The sequence below is a fragment of the Indicator indicator genome, chromosome 5, assembly GCF_027791375.1.
Source record: "Indicator indicator isolate 239-I01 chromosome 5, UM_Iind_1.1, whole genome shotgun sequence".
In the NCBI taxonomy this organism is placed as follows: Eukaryota; Metazoa; Chordata; class Aves; order Piciformes; family Indicatoridae; genus Indicator; species Indicator indicator.
In genome coordinates this window covers 13494491-13514161 of record NC_072014.1, presented here as the reverse complement: position 1 = coordinate 13514161, position 19671 = coordinate 13494491, and the positions used below count along the sequence as shown (strand labels likewise).

Genomic DNA, 19671 nt, shown 5'->3' with positions numbered 1-19671 from the left:
ACAATTTTTGTACTTTTCCAACATAGCTGGAGTTTGAATGTATATTGATCCTGGTATCTGATCTGTGTATCTGCACACAATGAGTGTTGCTGCTTCTGTTATTGTAGAGAAATGTTTACTCTTAACTGGTGTGCATAACTGTGTGTAATACTGTCCATAATATACATAGTCTGGTTGATAGTAATATTAGTATGCCAAGAGTTACAGCCTTATCGATAATATAGAGTAAATTAGCATTGGAATCAGGCTTTCTCTGTGGTAATAGGAAAGGAAATTTAAGCAGCTTTTACAGAGTAAATAAAAGTAGCCTGTTTAGCAAAAGTTCTGCTCAGACTTCTAATCTCTTTCAGGGAAAAAGGCTTACGTGATTTGCATGATCCTCTCCCCTCACTCCATCCGTCTGCTTTAGCGAGGACAGTGACCAGGAGAGAGATGTCCAAACTGGCATGTTGTTAAAAATCAATGAGCCAGGTGTTTCCAGAACTCATGAGCCTGATCCTGCCCATCTGACTGTAGCCTGCCTTCAGCTGTTGTGTTACAGGGAGCCCAGCTGATGGCAGAGGTCCTCCTGAATGTGTCTTGCTCATGTTCAAAGTATGCTGTAGGATAACATCTCAGATTTTCTGAGGTGGTGTCATCTTTCCAAAGTCTGTTGCTCCCCAGCTGGGACTAGGGAAATTTCAACAACTTGGTGTCTCTGGCTTTTCATTTGTGTCTCTCTCCACTGTAAAACAAAGCAAGTTGCCTGGACATGCTGTCCTCCTTTCCTCCTGCTACACCCCATGCCATACACATCCTGCATGAAAGCAGTTGTCTCCAAAATGTGGGTGTTTCTTTTGACATTCTGTGGAAAATACCTGTTTTCCTTTCCCAGTTCTCTTGCTCATTGCTTCATTCCTTCTTCCTTGTAAGTATTTCTGTTGTTTGTGAGTTATTGCTGGCCCTTGTGTACTTGCTGTTCAAGCATCACTCTGCCAGCCTTCAGTGTCAGTGGGTCTAGGGACAGAAAGTACTGCAAGAAAGACAATAAAACAAGTACTTGCCAAGGTTAAATAATACACACATTTGCAATTTCTTGTTCAGCATAGCACACTAGCATAACAACACAACAACTTACAGGGAAAAGACTGGCAATTCTTTCAGTATTCAGCAGATTGGCAGGTACGAGAAAATTTGCTATGGTCTGAGCCTTTCCAATGTAAGAGTGCAAAACCTGTTGATGCTCCACTACTTTTTCTTCACTGTAACAGTGGATTTTTTGTTAAAAGTGTAAATCTCTGCTTGGTTTTGGGGTTCAGTGCTTGCTGTTTTGTGGCATCATGAGATTGGAGCAATTACCTAGAAAACAATAGATATTAAGTACTTGGTTTGTTTTCAGGAAAAAACAAAAGGAACCCACAAAACCCATCACCCTTAAATTAATGGTTTTGATTTGGGTGAGAGTGTTGCCTTCTCTCAAACCATTTGCTAGATAGATTACATATTTTGCATGTCAGATGCTTACATTCACCTTTAGATCTGTGGCTCTCGAAGTGAAAGTCCCTGTGGTTGATAAAATCTGTTTCCCCACAGCCGGATAACCTGTATGTAATATCCTCTAAATGTTAGTAAGAAAATCCACATGCAGGAGCAAGGCTTACATTACCCACTCTGTCCTTCGCCTGATGTGGGGCTACACCTTTATGTTATCTCACTTATAGGAGGGTTCTTGGGTCAGGAGTTAAGCAAACATTCATCAGTTTAGTGCTGGGTAAAAACCTACATCTTTAGTGTTTTAATTGGTTGAATGGTCTCTGTGGCAAACTGCAGAGTGGATTTGACATTATTTTGGAGTTTAAAAAAAAACAAAACCAAGCAAATGGTAATAAGATCAAGTAGTTTACTTTCAGATAAAAACTATTGTAATCACCAGGAAACTGCTGTCATCGTACAACATCCCAATTCCTTGCAAACCTTGTTGAATTTGCAGTTCTGCCCCTCAGCTACAGAAATAGGCACTTTAGGCAAATACTGTGTGAACATTGAGCAAAACCTGTGGATAACCCAAAGCAAAGCCAGTGCCCAGGCTGCTGCTTGTAAAGGAGATTTAATGCTTTACTTCGTGTGTTGGTACCCTGAAGCTCAACTATCTCACTTTCTGTTTTCCAGACAGAAGCAGTCTCCGCCAGACAAGAAACCAGCAAAAATTTTTCACAATGGATGTAGATGATGAAGAAAACATGAGTAAGATGTGTTTATTTACACACTAGTAAAATATGTCATCATTTCTGAAGGTGACTTTTTCCTCACAAGCACAGGGAAGTCTGTGAAGAAACTTCAGAAGCACAAATTAATACTTTCTTGGTGTGTTTTAAAATATGATATAAAAGAGTAAATCAGAGTTTTTCCATTAAGAGTGTTTGAAATACACATGGTTATATGCTAGTATGATTCTACCTCATGTCTCATATTTTTCTTCCAGCAACTGACTAATCAAAATAATATTTTCCTGGTTTGAGCTATCAACGAAGAAGAGAGTGAGAAACCTGTATTGGTGATGTTGAGGGCTAGGGACCAGTCAGAAGTAAAGGGTAAGACAAAGGAGATGGAGCTGAAGAGTATAAACTAAATGAGGGAAACTAGGAATGGAGGAAGGAAAAGCAAAAGGACAAGCTAGAAGAGCTCCTTGCAGGTCTTGCATGGCTAATTATTCTCATTAGATGCTGATTGTTCCAACCCTGAGCTACTGGATTAAAGTGTGTTTAAGCACAAAAAATAGTAAAATGCAGTGATCATCTTGATGCATACACTGGTGAAGTGCTGTGAGGTTGCTGTGTTAAAATTAGCATCTGGTAACCTGTGGAGAAAACTGTCCTCATTAAAACATCATAAAAATATTTTTACTATTTTTGGCCTTTCAACTATCTTGGTTTTATTTTTTTTTTTGAGTGGGAGAAACATTCTGTTGCTGATGTGCTGTTTTTGACTGTAAATAATTGTATATGATGTCATAACAAATGCACTTATTTTTCCCCTATGTGGCAATGGCTAAATGGCACATCTCTGGCAAAGCTGACAAAGCCCAGGAGTGTAGGAGGCTTTGAAGCAGCAGAATTGTAGCTCAGAGTTACAGAACATTTTTATCAGGAGATAAAGAAGTTAGATCATTGTGTTTAAAAAAAAAAACAAACAACCACCCCTGCCCCAATTCTTAAAATTGTCTGGAATAGAATGTATCTTTTATTCTTTGACTGAAACAGTGAACTCAACTGGAATACTTTGCTAACACTTTCTTTTCCTTAGTATAAAAGCAATTGCTTCCAACGGATGCTTTAGCTGTTTTTAAAAGTAGTCTCCCTAAGGGGGGGTTTCAATAAAATAAGAGCTGTAATTGGGTAATTCACATATGATTATTTTTTGGATAAAACATCCCCTTACCTCAAAAAGGAATTTATCTGAGCCTGAATAAAAGGTGTCTTTCTGAGTTGGAGAAAATACCATCTCTTTACAGGAGCTTTCTGTAAGTGTCTTTAAGCAAAATACTCAATTTTTATCTGCTTCTGGGAGTTTTGTGTGTAGTGCATCAATATAGGAAACCACTCATTTATTTTATCAGGAAGCTAGTTCCATGGAGTTGTTACAGGTTAGGGGAATGCTTTTGCATAACTGCAATCGTCTCTCAGGAGTACGTTTTGAGATGTCATTTGTGTCATGTTTTTCAAAGGAAACTACAGATTATAATGTCTACTTGGATGAACCTAGTTAATAGAAGGTACAGTAAGACCTTCCTGTGCCTGTATGCCACACAAATATCATGAATTTGAAATCACGGTTCAAATTCTTAAGTTCTTCACCTTGATTTGTGCAAGGATTTTAAGAATAAAATCTTTCCTTTCTGTATTTTTGTATCTTTTAAGATTGCAAAGTAAAATTGCATAAGTTGCTTATTAAACGTTTTATTATTTTATGTAACTGCCTTTTGAGGAAGTATCTTATATGAAACAAAGGTGGGCTTATGCAGTATTTGTAGCTTGCAGTTGCATAATTAGAATGGCTTTGCAGAAGCCAGAATTAAAACTGTATTGGTTTGGATAAAATGTAAAATGCTGATGAGGTTACAAGGATGTCTGTAAGAAAATACAGTATTTCAGACTAAAGATTTTAAGGTCTTTCTCCTTTATGCATTGAACGTAGAGAAGATTTCACAAGATTTGGGGAAAGATTTAAATTTTTTTCAGATTGTTTTATTTGGGGTTTTGTTGCTTTGCATGGAGGGTATGTATGCAGAACTCTTGAATGCCCCAGGAAGCTGTGCTGGAAGTGGATCTGCCTGTTATCCCAGCATCAAGTCAGAGAGCCCTGCAGAGGCGTCACTGCAACAAGAATCAATGCTAGGAGCCTATCCTTATCAACTATGTTATGGGCAAAGAAGTGGGACATTTTGCAAGTACTTGGAATTCAAGCATGTGCCTGTCCTAACCTTTGTCTTGCATAATTTTTGCCCTTTTCTTAAAAAGATGCTCAGAAGAGAACATGGGGGTTTTTTTCTGCCTATTTTTGTGTGTGTGTGTGTGTGTGAAAAAAATGAAAGAAATTCCCTGGGCCAGTGAATGAGAGCAGCAGTATAAAGCGTAGCTAGAAACATCTCTTGGTTCAGCTAAGAGTCATCTAAATTTAATTAAGTGTGCTCCAGATCATACAGAGCAGGGAGAGTATTGTCTCTCAGTGAGCAAGTAATCGAAGTTTCCCAGTGGATAAAGCATCTTCAGTTACAGACAGGTTTTAATTACAGGGAATAAAACCAAAAATAAACCAGCACACTTGGACACAAGATTTTTCTTTAGTAGAATGAAACTTTCCTATGCCTCTTTCCTTCTTGGAGTATTCTTTGTAAGACCATCAAAGAGATTTCAGGGGCAGGACTTTTTTTTCTGTTGAAACCGTTGGTATGTGATATTGTCAGCTGTGATTTTTACCAAAGCAGCTTCTAGAGATGTCACTGAATTCTCTAGTCAAGGCTACCTACTATTTTTAGTGACTAGAAAATAAGCTAGTCTGACAAAAAATGTCTTATTGTTGAATCATGGATAGTATCAATATTTGAGAAAACAGGATCCCATTATCAAGTGCTTATGCCTATACTGCATCCGGTTCTGGTACCCCCATCATAAGGACACAAAGCTGTTGGAGTGAGTCCAGAGGAGGGCCACAAAGATGATCCAAGGGCTGGAACAATTCTGCTATGAGGACAGGCTGAGGGAGCTGGGGTTGTTCAGCAAAGAGAAGACTCTGGGGGGACCTTATAGCTGCCTTCCAACTCCTGAATGGATCCTACAGGAAGTCTGGAGAGGGACTTTTCATAATGGTACTAGCAATAAGAGAAGGGGGAATGGTTTTAAGCTGAAGGAGAGTAGGTTCAGACTGGATCTTAGGAAGATGTTCTTCAGTACAAGGGTGGTGGGATTCTGGAATAGGCTACTCAGGGAGGTTGTGGATGCCTCCTCCCTGGGGGTGTTCAAGGCCAGGATGGATGAGGCCTTGAGCAGCCAGGTCTAGTTGAGAGGCGTCCCTGCCCATGGTGGGGAGGTTGGAGTAGATGACCTCTAAGATTGCTTCCAACCTAAGCCATTCTATGATATTAGAGCTACTTTAAAGTGTTGAATGCACAGCAGCTGTGATGGAGCCCCCTGAGCTGGAAGACAGGGATGAGGAGCAGTATGAAGCCCAAATAATCCAAGAGGAAATGGTCAGTGACCTACTACATCATTTAGATGCATACAAGTCTGTGGGGCTAGAGGAGATTCCCTGCAAGGGTAGTGACAGAGCTGGCAGAAGTGCTCACCAAGCCACTTCCCATCATTTGTTAGCAATCCTAGGGTGTGACACCCAGCTGCAAGAGGGGTCGGAAGGAGGACTGCAGGCTTGTCAGATCATCTTGAGTGCACTCACAGGCTGTAGATGTTGTTTACCTGGACTTTACTAAAGCTTTTGAAACTGTCTCCCACAGCATCTTCCTGGAGGAACTGGCAGCATAGGGTGTTAATGTTAATTCTCAAATTATAAAAAAAGTATCAAGTATAAAAAAATGTTGATGCATTGAGACAAGCAGGTGGAGGTTCAAAGCAAACAATGGGAGGTGTTTTCATGCAATGTGACCTATTGTGGAACATGTTGTCCAGGACTTTGTGGATACTAGGGGTTTACAGGGTCTTGCAAAGCAGTTAGAAAAGTTTGTGGTGGGAAAAACCCAGTCTGTGTCTCCTTGCCAGGCTCTCTGGAATGGTGCAGACCTGTGGCTCTCTGCAGGCTGAGAAGCTGCCCTGGGGAAGGGTAGGAGTGCCCTTGCTGTGGTTTGATACCCTCTCTTGGGGTCTGCTGGTTGCCCAGTCGCAGGTGGGGACCAGGGCAGGATGAAGATGAGCTGGGAAGGCTGTTCTTCGTTAAGTAGGTGAGATGCCTAGAAAAAGGAGAGCAGTTTCTGAACAGTGGGAAGACGCTGGGTTGGAGGAGTTATTCCATGTCCAAATAGGGCAGGATTAAGTGAGATAAGGTCTCTGACTGTTAACAGGTGGTGATAGTTAATTTTACTTTTTGACTAATCTGTCAGCTCTTCTCTAGCCCTAAGGTAATTAGAGAACCTCACCACTGCTGTGCAGGCTAAAGAAGAGGATCAAACATACCTTTTCACTCTCAGCCTGAGAAGCAGTTGCTTTTTCTTGCAGTCCAGTGGCTGCAACAAACCTGGGTCCTTCTGGTTTACAAGCAAAATCTTTGTCTTTCCATCCCATGCAGGGCTTGGATTTGGATCACCTCCATGGTGTAGAAATTTACTTACTTTCATGGTCTCTGGGCTGCTTAGCTTCCTGCTTGCCTTCTTTCCTAGTTTTTTCCACTAAGCAGGTCCTTCAAAGCTAACAAGCCTAGTAGCACTCAGGCAAGGAGTAGTTTTCTTCCCTTCTTTCTTACTGAGACAAGGTAAGCATGCAAGTTTATTGCTTCCTACAAGCCACCCTGTCTCTGTCAGGATGTTGCTTTCCCAACCTATGGCATGAGATGGGTCGAGGAGTTCCTCCAGCTGCCGTACTAACATGCAAAGTTGGTTGGGTGTTTTTTTTTTTTTTGTTTTGTTTTGTTTTTTTTAATGTTCAGTCAGAGTCTATTCGACTTATATTTGTCTTCCGTGATTTCAAGACTAATAATATGTAGTAGTCTTCATATAAAAAGAAAGGTAAAAATGGAGCCCATAATTACCATTAACTAAATGATTTCTGTTTAGCTGGTGAATTGTATTGATTGATCACAAATACCTGATGCCTCTAGTAAGAACAAAGTTCCAGAAATGGTGTTTTAGATGAGATGTAATTTTTTGAGATTTCAGCTTCAGGTGAAATATTTAAAAATTCACTCCATTATCTTTAGATTCCTTCACGTTATATGTCTCTGTGTGTGTAAATCTATATATTTAATACGTGTGTTGGAACACTGGATTGACAGTTGTGGCCTATAGAACACATTCTGCAAGCAATATAAATTGTGGCTGAATGTTACAAGAGAAACTATTAAATTTAGCAGATTTCTAGCAATAAAATACTTAAAAATACTTAATGTTTCATTCTTAGCAAATTTGAGTAGAATTTAATGTTCCGTACTGTATAATCCTTTGTTGAGCTACTGTGATTTGACAAAATGTGTTCCTACTTCAGCTTTTTCTTTTGATCTTGTTTTTCTTCTTTTTTCTCTCTTCGAGCACCGAAAGGAGTAACCTATCGAGCTTTTGCTGGAGGATGTTATAAATGAAAATTTAGTAACCATTCCATCAGCTTTGTAACCTGGGAAAAGTGATGTGTGCATGATAGAGGGTCCTTAGGGAAGACATGAAGTGTCACTGGAATTTGTCACTGTGAAAGAGAGCTTCCACCATGGTTTACTCCCATTTCAATTAATGCTTTTTACCTAGTACTAGTGTAGATGTAATACAGATATTTCAAAGTTTTGAAACAGAAGTGTTAGAAATATTTGATCTACTAATTTTCATGCACAGATACCAATATAAAGCATAAATAATAAAATTCATCAGAGTGAAAAGGAGGTCTTTGCAGTTGTAGCAAATATAATTCTTTAAATATACCTCTGACATAATCAGTACTCCAACTTTCTACTTTAGAAATAATTATTATTACAGTACCTTTTTTCCCCACATTAAATACCATCATTAGGATTGTGCAGCTTTCGTCACCCTTCTTGATTCTCCATAGTCTTAGAGGATCTTTACCATGATTTTGGGGTTTGTAACTGACAGCGGTTTTCTCTACTTCGAAGGAATTACAGAATAGTTTATAAATGACAGATACAAAGTTGCTTAATTGAAGGCTGCCTGGGAATGCATAAAATAGTTTTGAAGTGGTGTTGGCACAGTGGGCATCTGTAGTTCTTGATTAGGTTGGGGTGAAGTGAAGTGAAAGTCTAGGAAAAGAATTGACTTCAGTGAATATGGAATAGCTAAAGAGGAAGGCAGGCATTCAACAACTCTTCAGTTTTCTGCCAAAGAACTGACTAATTTTTTGTGGCTCTGGTTTTGTTTATGTCATTACTCAATTTGGGCAACTACGATTACTGAGGGGGAAAAAAGTAACATGAATAAAATAAGAATAATGAAGAACTAAATATCTACCTCCTAGTACTGGTCTTTGTTTTTTATTGGTATATACTGCTATAACTTGTGTGTTTCTCATTTAAACCATTTTCCAGGTCAATCGTAAATTATGAGTAAAAGTTTGTTCCAATGTGATTTAAGTGAAAAACAAAACAAAAACACCGCAGTGTTCTATTGCTCTATGATTTTATCACATGCATAGTTTGAAAATAATTTTTGAATGTGTTACTTCTTGAATTATCAAGAGGTTGTATTGCATTACTATCTCTGATTGTATTGCAAAACATTTAACCTGTGAGCACACATCACTTAACCAGTTACAAAGAGAGATAAAGGAATCTATAAATTTTACATTTACAAGATCCTGCAACGAAGGCATTGTAAGTTACTCTTTCTGGGCACCGCAGGTTCGAGCAGCACTGATGTTAAAGAAAACCGCAACGTGGACAACGTTCCCCCCAAGGATGGCGGTGGGCAAGGTGCCGGGGAGGGAACGCAGCTCTCCAATGGTGGTGGTGGCAGCAGCAGAAAGCGTCCTTTGGAGGAGGGCAACAATGGCCACTCCAAATTTCGCCCGAAGAAGAGGAAGAAAATGCCTGGCCCCGTTCTGCCAAAGAATGCCCTGATGCAACTCAATGAGATTAAACCTGGTTTACAGTACAAACTCCTCTCCCAGACAGGGCCGGTCCATGCCCCTATGTTCGTGATGGCAGTTGAAGTCAATGGGCAGGTATTTGAGGGGTCTGGCCCAACAAAAAAGAAAGCCAAGCTTCATGCTGCTGAGAAGGCTCTGCGGTCTTTCGTCCAGTTTCCAAACGCCTCAGAAGCCCACCTGGCAATGGGGAGGACTCTGTCAGTCAACACGGATTTCACCTCCGACCAAGCAGACTTCCCTGACACCCTTTTCAATGGGTTTGAGACACCAGTCCCTTCTGATGCTTCCTTTTACCTAGGGTCCAATGGGGATGGGTCCTATAGCTCTGTTGGGGACTACAGTTTGCCGTCGTCAGCTGTAGCCAGCAGCCTTTCTCAGTCGCCTCTCCCCATGCCATCAGCCTACCCCTCTGCCAGCGGGAAGAACCCTGTCATGATCCTCAACGAGCTGCGGCCAGGGCTGAAGTACGAGTTTCTCTCAGAGAGTGGGGAGAGCCATGCCAAAAACTTTGTCATGGCTGTGGCAGTGGACGGTCAGACTTTTGAAGGCTCAGGAAGGAATAAAAAGCTGGCAAAAGCTCGGGCTGCTCAGTCAGCCCTGGCATCCTTGTTTAACATGCAGCTGGACCAGACCCCATCTCGACAGCCCATTCCCAGTGAGGGGCTCCAGTTACATTTGCCACAGGTGAGAAGCCCTTCGGGTTTTGTTGATGTCTTTGGGTAATGACCAAGAGTAGGCAATTTATGCATATCGAGTCAGCTTGAACAGCATTTCTGCCATTTATTCTGCTTCTGTAGATGTGTGTGTGCGTGTATGTATATGTGTTTTAAGTGACTTACCTACTTGTAGCTTCTGACAATTGTATGAACTCTTTGTATTCTGTTGGATAGAAAGGAGGCATTGTTGCTGATGCTTTCAGCCTTGATCATGTCACATCAAAGAGCACTAACCCCAGTGCAGTGGCTGCTTAGATTATGGTTTGTATTGAGGAAAGGTTGAATCTTGTCTTGTGAAATGGAGTTCAAGTCAACATTACTGCTTTAAATAAAGTTACTAGATTGTGTCAGTGTGACACCAGTTTTTAGCAGAGAAGAAAACTGTTCTCTTCTGCAAACTGAAATTGTTGACAGTAACAGAGCTGCCTAACAGAAGTCAAGGACAGAGTATGAGGCTGATGCAGTTGTCGTGTATTTACAGGGTCTAAATAAACGACACACTTGCAGTATATGTGTCCAAGATGTGTGGTCAAATAACTGTCATATAAAGGATTGTGCTGTGATCAGATTAGGTAATATGTACACCTAAGTTACTTAGGCAACTAAATCTGGGTGAGAAATATTTTAAGTCAAATAATTAATGAACTAGGGGAAGTATCAAACATACTGTCCCTGGAGGTGTCCAAAAACCATGTAGACATGGCATTTTGGGACATGGTTTAGTGGTCTTGGTTAGTTGGGCTGGCAGTTGTCTTGATGATCTAAGAGGTCTTTTCCAACCTTAATGTTTCTATGATTCTATAACAGACATGGACTAGAAATTTGAAGTAGCTAGAATGAGGTAATTAATTTTTTTTAATGAAAAAAGTTCTCCCTTATTTGCTTGCATATGTTTCTCTCCAGTCAAAGTGCAGTAAATAATGTTTGAATCTCCTCTTTCTGCTATGTCTTTTGGATATTTTTAAAGATATTATATGCCTGTCTAAATTCAAATACTTGTCTGTGACTTTTTTGCTACTTCCTATCTCTTTATTATGAGAATTTACATGACTTTTCTTAGTTTAAGATTGGCTAGGATTTAATTAAAATTTTAAGATACTGGTCTGATTTGATACTGTGAAATTGAAGAGTAGGTAAGTAGGTTGATAAGTAGATGATGTGATTGTTTTAAGAAACACATCCCAAAAGGTGTGGACAATATAAATTGTTTAGAAATTCCTTTGTACTTTATTTTTTAATGTTGTGTGATTATTGCATTACTGATGAATAGTCCCTTCATTTTCAAACCTAGGATCGTGCTATTTCAGGTAGTTATGATTTCTTCAGTAGATTCAGTAATACAGACTGCATTCTCTGCTGTGCTTTTAGAAGCAAATTTGGCCGCAAACACAAAAAAATACTTCACTGCCAGTAATTTGTGTGTTGTTAGTTCTTGAATTGGTGAAGTGGTGAAAGTTGGAACTGGAATGAAGAAGTAGGAAAGAGCAAAAAGTGTGACATGAAAAAGGTGTCATTACAAGAGGGTAAAGTGGTTTCTCTGCCCAGTAGCCCAGGAAATGACAGCTTACACAGCTTCTTTAAGGGACTTTGATGGAGCACTGGGCAGTGCTGGTAGAAACAGCTTCCATCTGAGGGTAGGAGCTTGCTGGTGGAGGGGTCCCTTTTAGGCCACTGATGGCCTGTGTTAGGAAAACTTCCATATAAGATTTATAATGATATTTCCCAGATTTCCTCACACTGTTTACTTAAAAAGATAGCTGATTAGCCATGATGCAAAGAGGTGAAAATGAGAGAATTAGAATTGCAAATACTGGAGGTTAAATACAGAGTTATTTAGATTACTGAAAGCTGGACTATTGTGAAAGAAAGCAGCTTGAGCTACACAAATAGGCAGTGTAGATGCAGCTGAAATTAATTTAAAAAAATCCACTGGAGGGATTACTTTGAATCATTCACCTAATTATGTTGCAAATCCAATTTATCCTGTGTATCATTGTGGTCAGACATTGAAAGAAAATGTTGAGCTGGTCTAGTGGAAGGTGTCCCTGCCCATGGCAGGGGGTTGGAGCTAAGTAATTTTTGAGGGCCCTTTCAACCTAAACCATTCTATGAATCTCTGAAGACGTGGAGCAATGGCTGCTTTTACTAGGAGTGCTGTATCAGTCCTGGTTCAGCCTGGAGCCTGGGGAAACTTAGAAAAGAAGCATTCAAATATAAACATTATATACAAATTAATAATGCAAGTTATCTGACTTCTGGGGGAGCTGCTTCTGCAGAGGTACTCAAAAGCTGTAGGCAGTTTATTACACTAAACAGGAGAATGATAATGTAACATTCAAATCTAGGGAAAACATAATAATATATTTCTGGGAATTAAGTATACATTGGAATAATTGCTGTGGTATTGGAAGAAATGTAAAAGATGTATCTGCTTGTGGAGTGGGAGACTCTACAGTGAGACAGGAATTTCTTAAAGTATAGGAAGTTTTGGAGCACTAGGAAATAGTTATCCTGTTTAATTAGTATCCACCTTCTCTGAAAAGTGTGTGTTTGTCACTGTCAGAGGAAAGGTAGTGGTCCTGGTTGACCTTGATTTTACTGTGGGCGCTGCCATTGCATATCAACTTGTGGAAGTGCACAAAACTGAAAGTGTCCTAAACTAAAAGTAATAAGAAATAAAGCTGAGGGAGAACATTTGTGTGTGACAGTGATCAAGGAGAGCACAAATATTGGGAGGTTCTAGGTCAGTTCCATAGTGAGATCTGGGTGCTGTTTGCCCATGCAGTTCCCCTGCTCCCACCACCTTTGATTCCACCATGCAGGTCATTGGCAGCATTCATCTGGGGTGGTCTGTGTGGCTTGCCAGGGTCTTCTTCAGATCCAGACAGACCTGAATTTCTTCTGCTTCACAATATTTTAAAACATGGATGGTCAGGAGGGTTCTGCTACAGCATTGCTGCAAGATAGATATTAACAAAAATCCATCTGTACATGTAGAGATGAAGTGGATTCACTATAACTTCATCGGAGAAAGGAACAATGCCCCCAAAATAGCTTTGAGCTGACATGCCTCAGTGAGCAAACTGGCAGCTATTTTAGGGCTTTCTTTTTTAGAATTTCCCAACTTTGAATAATGATATAATGCAGGAGTGAGGGTAGAGAAACTGTGTGTCAGATGTTAGGGCAGTCACTGGGAAGGCGAAACATGACCTCAATTTCTGTTCCAATTAATATTTATTTGTACAAAAGGGAGTAAAATCAGAAGTGAAAGATCCCTACCCAGGCCAATCAGTGGCCTAGGCTTGTTGGGGAAACAGCTTCAAGTTCTTGGTTTTGATATGGGGACAGCAAGGACATAATTTTAGGCCAGTAAGCCTTGTTCCTAGCACTGTAGTGGTCTGTTCATAGCCTGCCTTATTCTCATTTCTTCCATGCTCTTATTGCCTCTTAACTTACAGAATGTAAAATTAGACCATCTTGGAGAAAAGGATAATTCTTCTAATTTATCAAGCAAGTATTTTGAAAACAGACCAAAATCTTGGTAACTGAATCTGTAGACATTTAATATTGTTTATTTCTCACCGCCCACCTGTTGTCATAGAATTTGATATTTAATGGAATTATAAAATCATTAATATATCTGCCTGTGTTCTGGCAGTGATTTTTGCCTCCCTCTCCCTCCTTATAGTTTCTCGCATATTGTTTGCATCCTCAGTGGTCATTTGTCTCGCTTCAGTTCTGCTTAGTCCTTCTTATCAGCTCTCCCCAGTGTGTGGTTTCATCTTCATTCAGGCGTTTTTAGATTTCCTTGCCAGCAGCTTAGTTCCACACTGCTTGAGATGCAGATACAGCTCCATCTCATCCTTCTGTGCCAGCTTTCATCTTCCCAGAGGGACTTGCCGTGTTCTCACATGTATCCCAACACCACAGTTTGCTCTTCTTTGCTTAGTACATGAACAAAATAACGATTTTTTGGGAAAAGCTAATCGTCCACCTTGTATGCAAGCATCCTACCCAATTGCTGTTCGAATAGTCTTTTGCCAGCTGGTAAGTTGGCCATGGGTTTCTTCCCAGAAGCATCTGGCAGCTTCATTTACTGCTTCTTGATGAGAACCTCCCCAAGCCTGCCCTGGATCCCCCATGGAATGGTGATGGCATATCTCTGCAGATTAGCTTCTGTTTGACCAAGTAGGTTAAGGATCTGTGTGGTGAATTATCCATGCTCGATGATTTTGGTAGGAGCATACCTGTATGTTCACCCTTGGCAGCTGGTTGGTTTTGGTTCAGTATTTTGGAATTACCGTTTCTGGTATGTGCTGAACTTTGTGTTTTGGTGGAGCTCAGCATTAGAGAAGATTCCTTCAGTTACCAGTCATCATGCTTACTTTGTTTTTGGAGAATGGGTGAACCCATACTGTTTATTACCTAGGTCGCAAGCCTTTCTGCCAGGCTTTGAAGCCTCTCTGCAGCATGTATTTTTTTGTGTGAATCAGATCTATCCCTGTTTGGAAAAGCTTGTTTCACTGATTTATTCCATCATGATCTCATTTAGCACAATTTTACATTACCTGATATCTTGTCAGCTGCCAGCTGTGTTGTCCTGTCCAGCACATCATGATGTAAGGTATAAGATACATATTACAGGAATGAGAGCATAAAACTTAGAATCATAGAGTGCTTTGGGCTGGAAGGGACCTCTGTCTGGTTCAACCCACCTGCAGTGACCGGAGACATCTTCAACTACATCAGGTTGCTCAGAGCCCTGTCTGACCTGAATTTGAATGTTTCCAGGGATGGGGCTTCTACCACCTCTCTGGGGAACCTGTGCCAGTGCTTCATCACTCTCATTACAAAAAAAAAGTCTTCTCTATACCTAGCCTGAATCTCCTCTCTTTTTGTTTAAAACCATCACCCCCTGTCCTTTTGCAACAGGCCCTTCTAAAAAGATTGTCCCCATCTTTCTTATAGGCCCCCTTTAAGTACTGGAAGGCCACAATAAGGTCTCCAACTTGCAAATGGAAAGCAGTTTTCATAATTATGCAGTGGGACTATGGATAAAACACTGGAATGGGGACTCTGCAATGATCTACCCACACAGTTTCAGGGAGGTTAATAATTTAAGCCTTTTGTGTATTAAGATTTTGTTTCTAAATCCAAGGTGCTAATGAAATTGTTGCTCTTTTTTTTTTTTTTTTTTTTTTTTTGGTGTGTGTGCAAATTATCTTATAGTTCAGCTTTCTGCTTTGGGTAAGTACAAGCGCAATTAAATGCAGATTTTTTTGCTGTGTGGTCATGCTGCTGTCAGAGCACAGATTGTTAAACAGTTCTGGGTCCAGGAGGAAAATGACCTTGTTTGAAAATCAGACACATTTGTAGCCTCAGCAAAACTGTGTTCCTGAAAAATGTCTCCATCTGTTGATAAAAGTTTCTGGGTTGCAGTCCATTCAGATGCATCAAGAAAATTTTTATTTGCAATGTTGAGAGTCTTCTGACTCCGCAAGCTGCGCAGCTGCAAAACATGGACCAACACTTGGTGTAAGTCACCACAGACTGCTGGCTGCTGTCTCTAGTCAGATTCTGGAAACAAAGCTGTTGAATTCTGAAATCATGACACTGAGCTTCAGTTATTGCTTCCTTGGCTGCTAAAGTTTTTCCAGAAGGAAGCTAACATTGAGAGCTCCTCCACATTATTTCTAGGCTGTCAGTATGAAGAGAATGGTGGTGAATTAGGCTGGGAGTCGTCAAAGCCTCATTGTTTTTCTTTTCTTTTGACTCTCATAGTCTGGTTTTAGAACTTATTTTGTTCAAGAGTTTGTACTGTTTCAAGTGGCTGTCCTGAAGCTGCTGCCTGTCAGTCTTGTTGATTTGCCCTGCGTCCTCTGAAGGGATGCACATGGTGATGTTTCGTTACTCAACAGCCCAAAGCTGGTTTGTAAGAAGATGACTCTCAGCCACAGGTGTCCTTTTGGGCTTGATGTAGTGGCTTTTGTGTTTATCACCATTTTGGATGCTCTTTGGTATTCGAGATGATCTGCATGGTGCTGGCAGGTATGACACAGGACCTGTGTCCTTCTGGTGCCTTAACCTGTTGGTCAAGTGGTTACCCCAGAATATCTCAAATACTGCTGATACCAACACATGGACAGCTGGATCAAGTTCTTTACACCTGATGCTCTGAGATAGGGGACTGAGCTTGTTCCCTGTCTGCTCTTCTCTTGCTGCAAGTGCTGGTGGAAGATGGGTGGGTATGGTCTGCCCTGTCTCTCCTGCCAACCTGCTGACTGCTCATCATGGCATCTAGCTTGTATCTTGCCTTTCTGAGCCACTCTCTTGGGAACAAGCAGCGCACTAGCCGTGCTGTTGCAGAGATTGCTGTGGTTTGCAGTTTCTTTTCATGTGAAGATCTTATCTTGACTCATCTCTTCCAGCAGTTACAGTTTCAGCTGCCTTATAAACAGTGGGTGAGATTAGCTGCAGTGTTGAACGAAAGCATTGTTCAGCAAGAGCAGGGCTGGTATTTTGAAGTTTTGCTTAATATTAGAAGTTAGCTCCATTTACAGCATGACTGACTTGCTTGCTAACCCTGCTGGCAAGACAGTAAGGCTGTGACTGTGATTGTTCAGGGGTTTCTGAAGGCAAAGAGATAAATCCTAATTTTGAGATAGTTTATTTTGGGTTATAAATTGACATTTTCTTCTCCTAAATTTGTATATGTCTTGTAAAGAAACAGAAAACAGAAAGTATTTAACCAATATTGAAATCAGATTTGTTCTTTTTTGTGTAAAGGCTAGATGATGATTTTGATCATTATAAAGGGTTTACACGTTGTTTTGAGGAGGCTGGTTTTTGTACTTCAATCTTTTTGTCAGGTCCAATGTGGAGGATATGAAATGATGTGTTTTGAGGTTTGAGCATAAAAGTATAGACTTATTTGTCTATCCAGTTGTTCTCCTAAGCATCAAATGTTCATAATGATTATGAGCATTGGTGCTTGGCTTAGGGCTGTCTGACCCTGTTTTTGTAGATGTGCAACACAGAGCTCTGCTTAGGGGGGCTGCAAATGGTCAAAATGCCTGAGGACTGGATCCAACCACCTCCTTGGCATACTGCTGATGTTCATTTTAAAGTGAACAACAAAAACTAGTTTAATCTATGTCAAATAATTTCAAAGTGCAAATCTTTATAATCTAATGCTGCTGTAATTTTTAAATTGTTTGATTTTTCTAATGTGCATTTCTGTCTGATCCTGCAGGTTTTAGCTGATTCCGTTGCACGCTTGGTTGTAGACAAATTCAGTGACTTGACGGAAAATTTCACATCACCACATGCACGAAGAAAAGTCCTTGCTGGAGTTGTCATGACAACAGGTAAAAAAAAAGTACCATTTTAATACAAGAGCTTAAATGTGGGCACTTTGTTTGCTTTTAAGGAAACTTTTCTCAGTCAACCAGTACTGAAATATAATTTTACTGCTTAATCTTCAAGGTGCACTAAATATGTCAATTAGATCTTGGCTAAAAATAATTGCAGGAAAATGAGACCTGCAAATATTTCTATTTCCAGAGAATTCCTGTCTTCTGTCTGATCGAAACATCTGAGATAACTCATGGTCTACAAAATACATGTACCTTTTAAAATTAACCATGCAACCTTTTGAAAGAAAATCTAAAATAATTTCACCACATCAGTCACACAGATGGCATTCTTGGGTTTTGGCATATTATGTAAGAAGTTATGTTTGCTTTCCAAGTTTCTAAGGTTCTACACTTTGTTAGAGTTATTCTTGCTATATTTTATTCTTAGTGCTTCGTGTCTCAATCATTCTAGTAAAAATATCTGAAGAAAGTAGCTTATGTTCTGGCAGCTGCCACTTGTGTGCTTGTACAAGCAGCGGTAATTTTGTGGTTTTCTGGTTGCTGGCATGAAATCTGTGCTCTGCCAGGTCACCCAAAACAGTGAAATTCTGCCCTAAGCTGATCTCCAGCCACACTGCTGCTTAGTTTTTCTCATGCTAAAATTCTTTTGGTCTTCAAACCACACAAATCCCTAATGGCATATCAATTTTGGGGCTCTTATGAGCTATCTCCACTTAGGTGTGTGAATCACATAGAGATAAGTGACAAATGTGCAGCCTCCCCTTGTTGATTTTAGCAGCACCAGCCCTTTCCTCCTGTGGGGATGTTTGTAGGAGCCTCCTCCACAGGACAAAGAGGTCTGGTTAGGGCAGATGCTAACTGCGTGCTCTAGGGACAGGCAGTGTGATAAGGGGGATGTGACAAGGAGACAGTGTGGCACAAAGTCTGTCACAAGACATTAGTGATGAGCTGACTCTGGCCAGCATTCAGACACCCACCCAGCCTTTTTCTTGCTGCTTTCTCTTGGGGCTTGGGGAAAAAATGGAAGGAGATTGAGTAGCCAAGTGCTATAACCTCGATGATCTTCTCTTGTTTCCCCTAAGCACAACCCTTGTGGTTTAGAATATCTCTTGGTCGCTGTCGCTCAGCCATCATGGCTGTGTCCCCTTCCAGTCTTGCCCACCCCCAGCACACTGGCCTTTGGGAGCTTTGGAGAAAAAACATTGATGCTCCTCAAGTGCTGCTCAGTGACAACCAAAACATTGATGAATATCAACACATCACTTCAACCTCAAATGCAAAGCACTGTGAGGAACGTGCTGTAGTCTTATTTAATGTATTTTGTGATACCTAACAACTTTTAATTGTAATTACAGTCCTGTGTCTACAATTCCCAGAACAGCCACGTAACCAAAGAACTAAGACTTAATCAACCTGTATTTACATGTTAGTTAACTGAAGGAATAGCCTTACACAGAATTAAAAAATATCTTCGCATGGATACCTGTGTGGGGAACCCGTGAAATTAGATGACTCCATTATGCAGCCTTGTGTTTTAGAGTGAAGTGGCTTCCTGCTTCTCCTCCATGGATTTCTCCAGCCCTGAGGGCATGAGGGGGCAGCTAAGCTCAGGTTAATTTTTTAAGGTCCTATATTTTATCAAGAGTGAGAGCTCAAGCAGTCCATGTTTCAGTTTCCTCTTTACCCAATTACCAACTATTTTGCCTTTATATGGGCACTGCCATTATACAGCCAGGTGGTTATCCTCAACACTAGGTGCTTGGAGTGCACTGAAAGTGGTTTTCCTGCTTTTCCATAGCACAGCACCTATTTTGTGGGAGGAAGTATTTAGCAGGGCTTGGCTGCTGTCTGCCTCTGCTCATGAGGCCTTGAGAACTTCAGACAAATTACTGTGGCTTGGTGGGGATTTTTTGGATGAGTCTTTGCTAGAGGGATGTAACATTTTAACCTGTCTTTCTGAATTCTTCATGCAGCTGACCTTTGGAGGGTTTTTTTGTGACAAAGGCAGTTCTCTGTATAGAAAAACCCAAAAATGTTTCAAATTCTATTGTATGGAATGATATAATATGAAGAAACACACTTCCAGAACCATTATACTGATGATAAGCTTTACAGTAATTTAAGCATTTAAACTTCTTCATTTCCTAATTCTATCTTTCCTGTTGTTGGCTTAATACTCTTCCATAACGTGTTCCTGCTTTAATAAATCAGTGCCTTTCAGATTTTTTAAAGCTGCTGTGAGTATCTGAATAGGTGGCCAGAAGGTACATACTGGAAGTTAGCTGGCTGCCT

At 40.4% G+C, this 19671-nt stretch overlaps 1 protein-coding gene across 1 annotated transcript in view; it reads left to right on the top strand.

The window, feature by feature from the left end:
* The first annotated feature begins 2166 nt into the window (after positions 1-2166).
* The window catches only part of ADARB1 (adenosine deaminase RNA specific B1), a 32520-nt gene continuing 15015 nt past the window's right edge, over positions 2167-19671 (top strand). The window contains exons 1-3 of the mRNA XM_054381106.1: positions 2167-2223; positions 9040-9971; positions 17256-17370. Of these exons, the coding sequence (XP_054237081.1) occupies positions 2196-2223; positions 9040-9971; positions 17256-17370 (1075 nt within the window). The 5' untranslated portion in view covers positions 2167-2195. The remainder of the gene's footprint in view (positions 2224-9039; positions 9972-17255; positions 17371-19671) is intronic.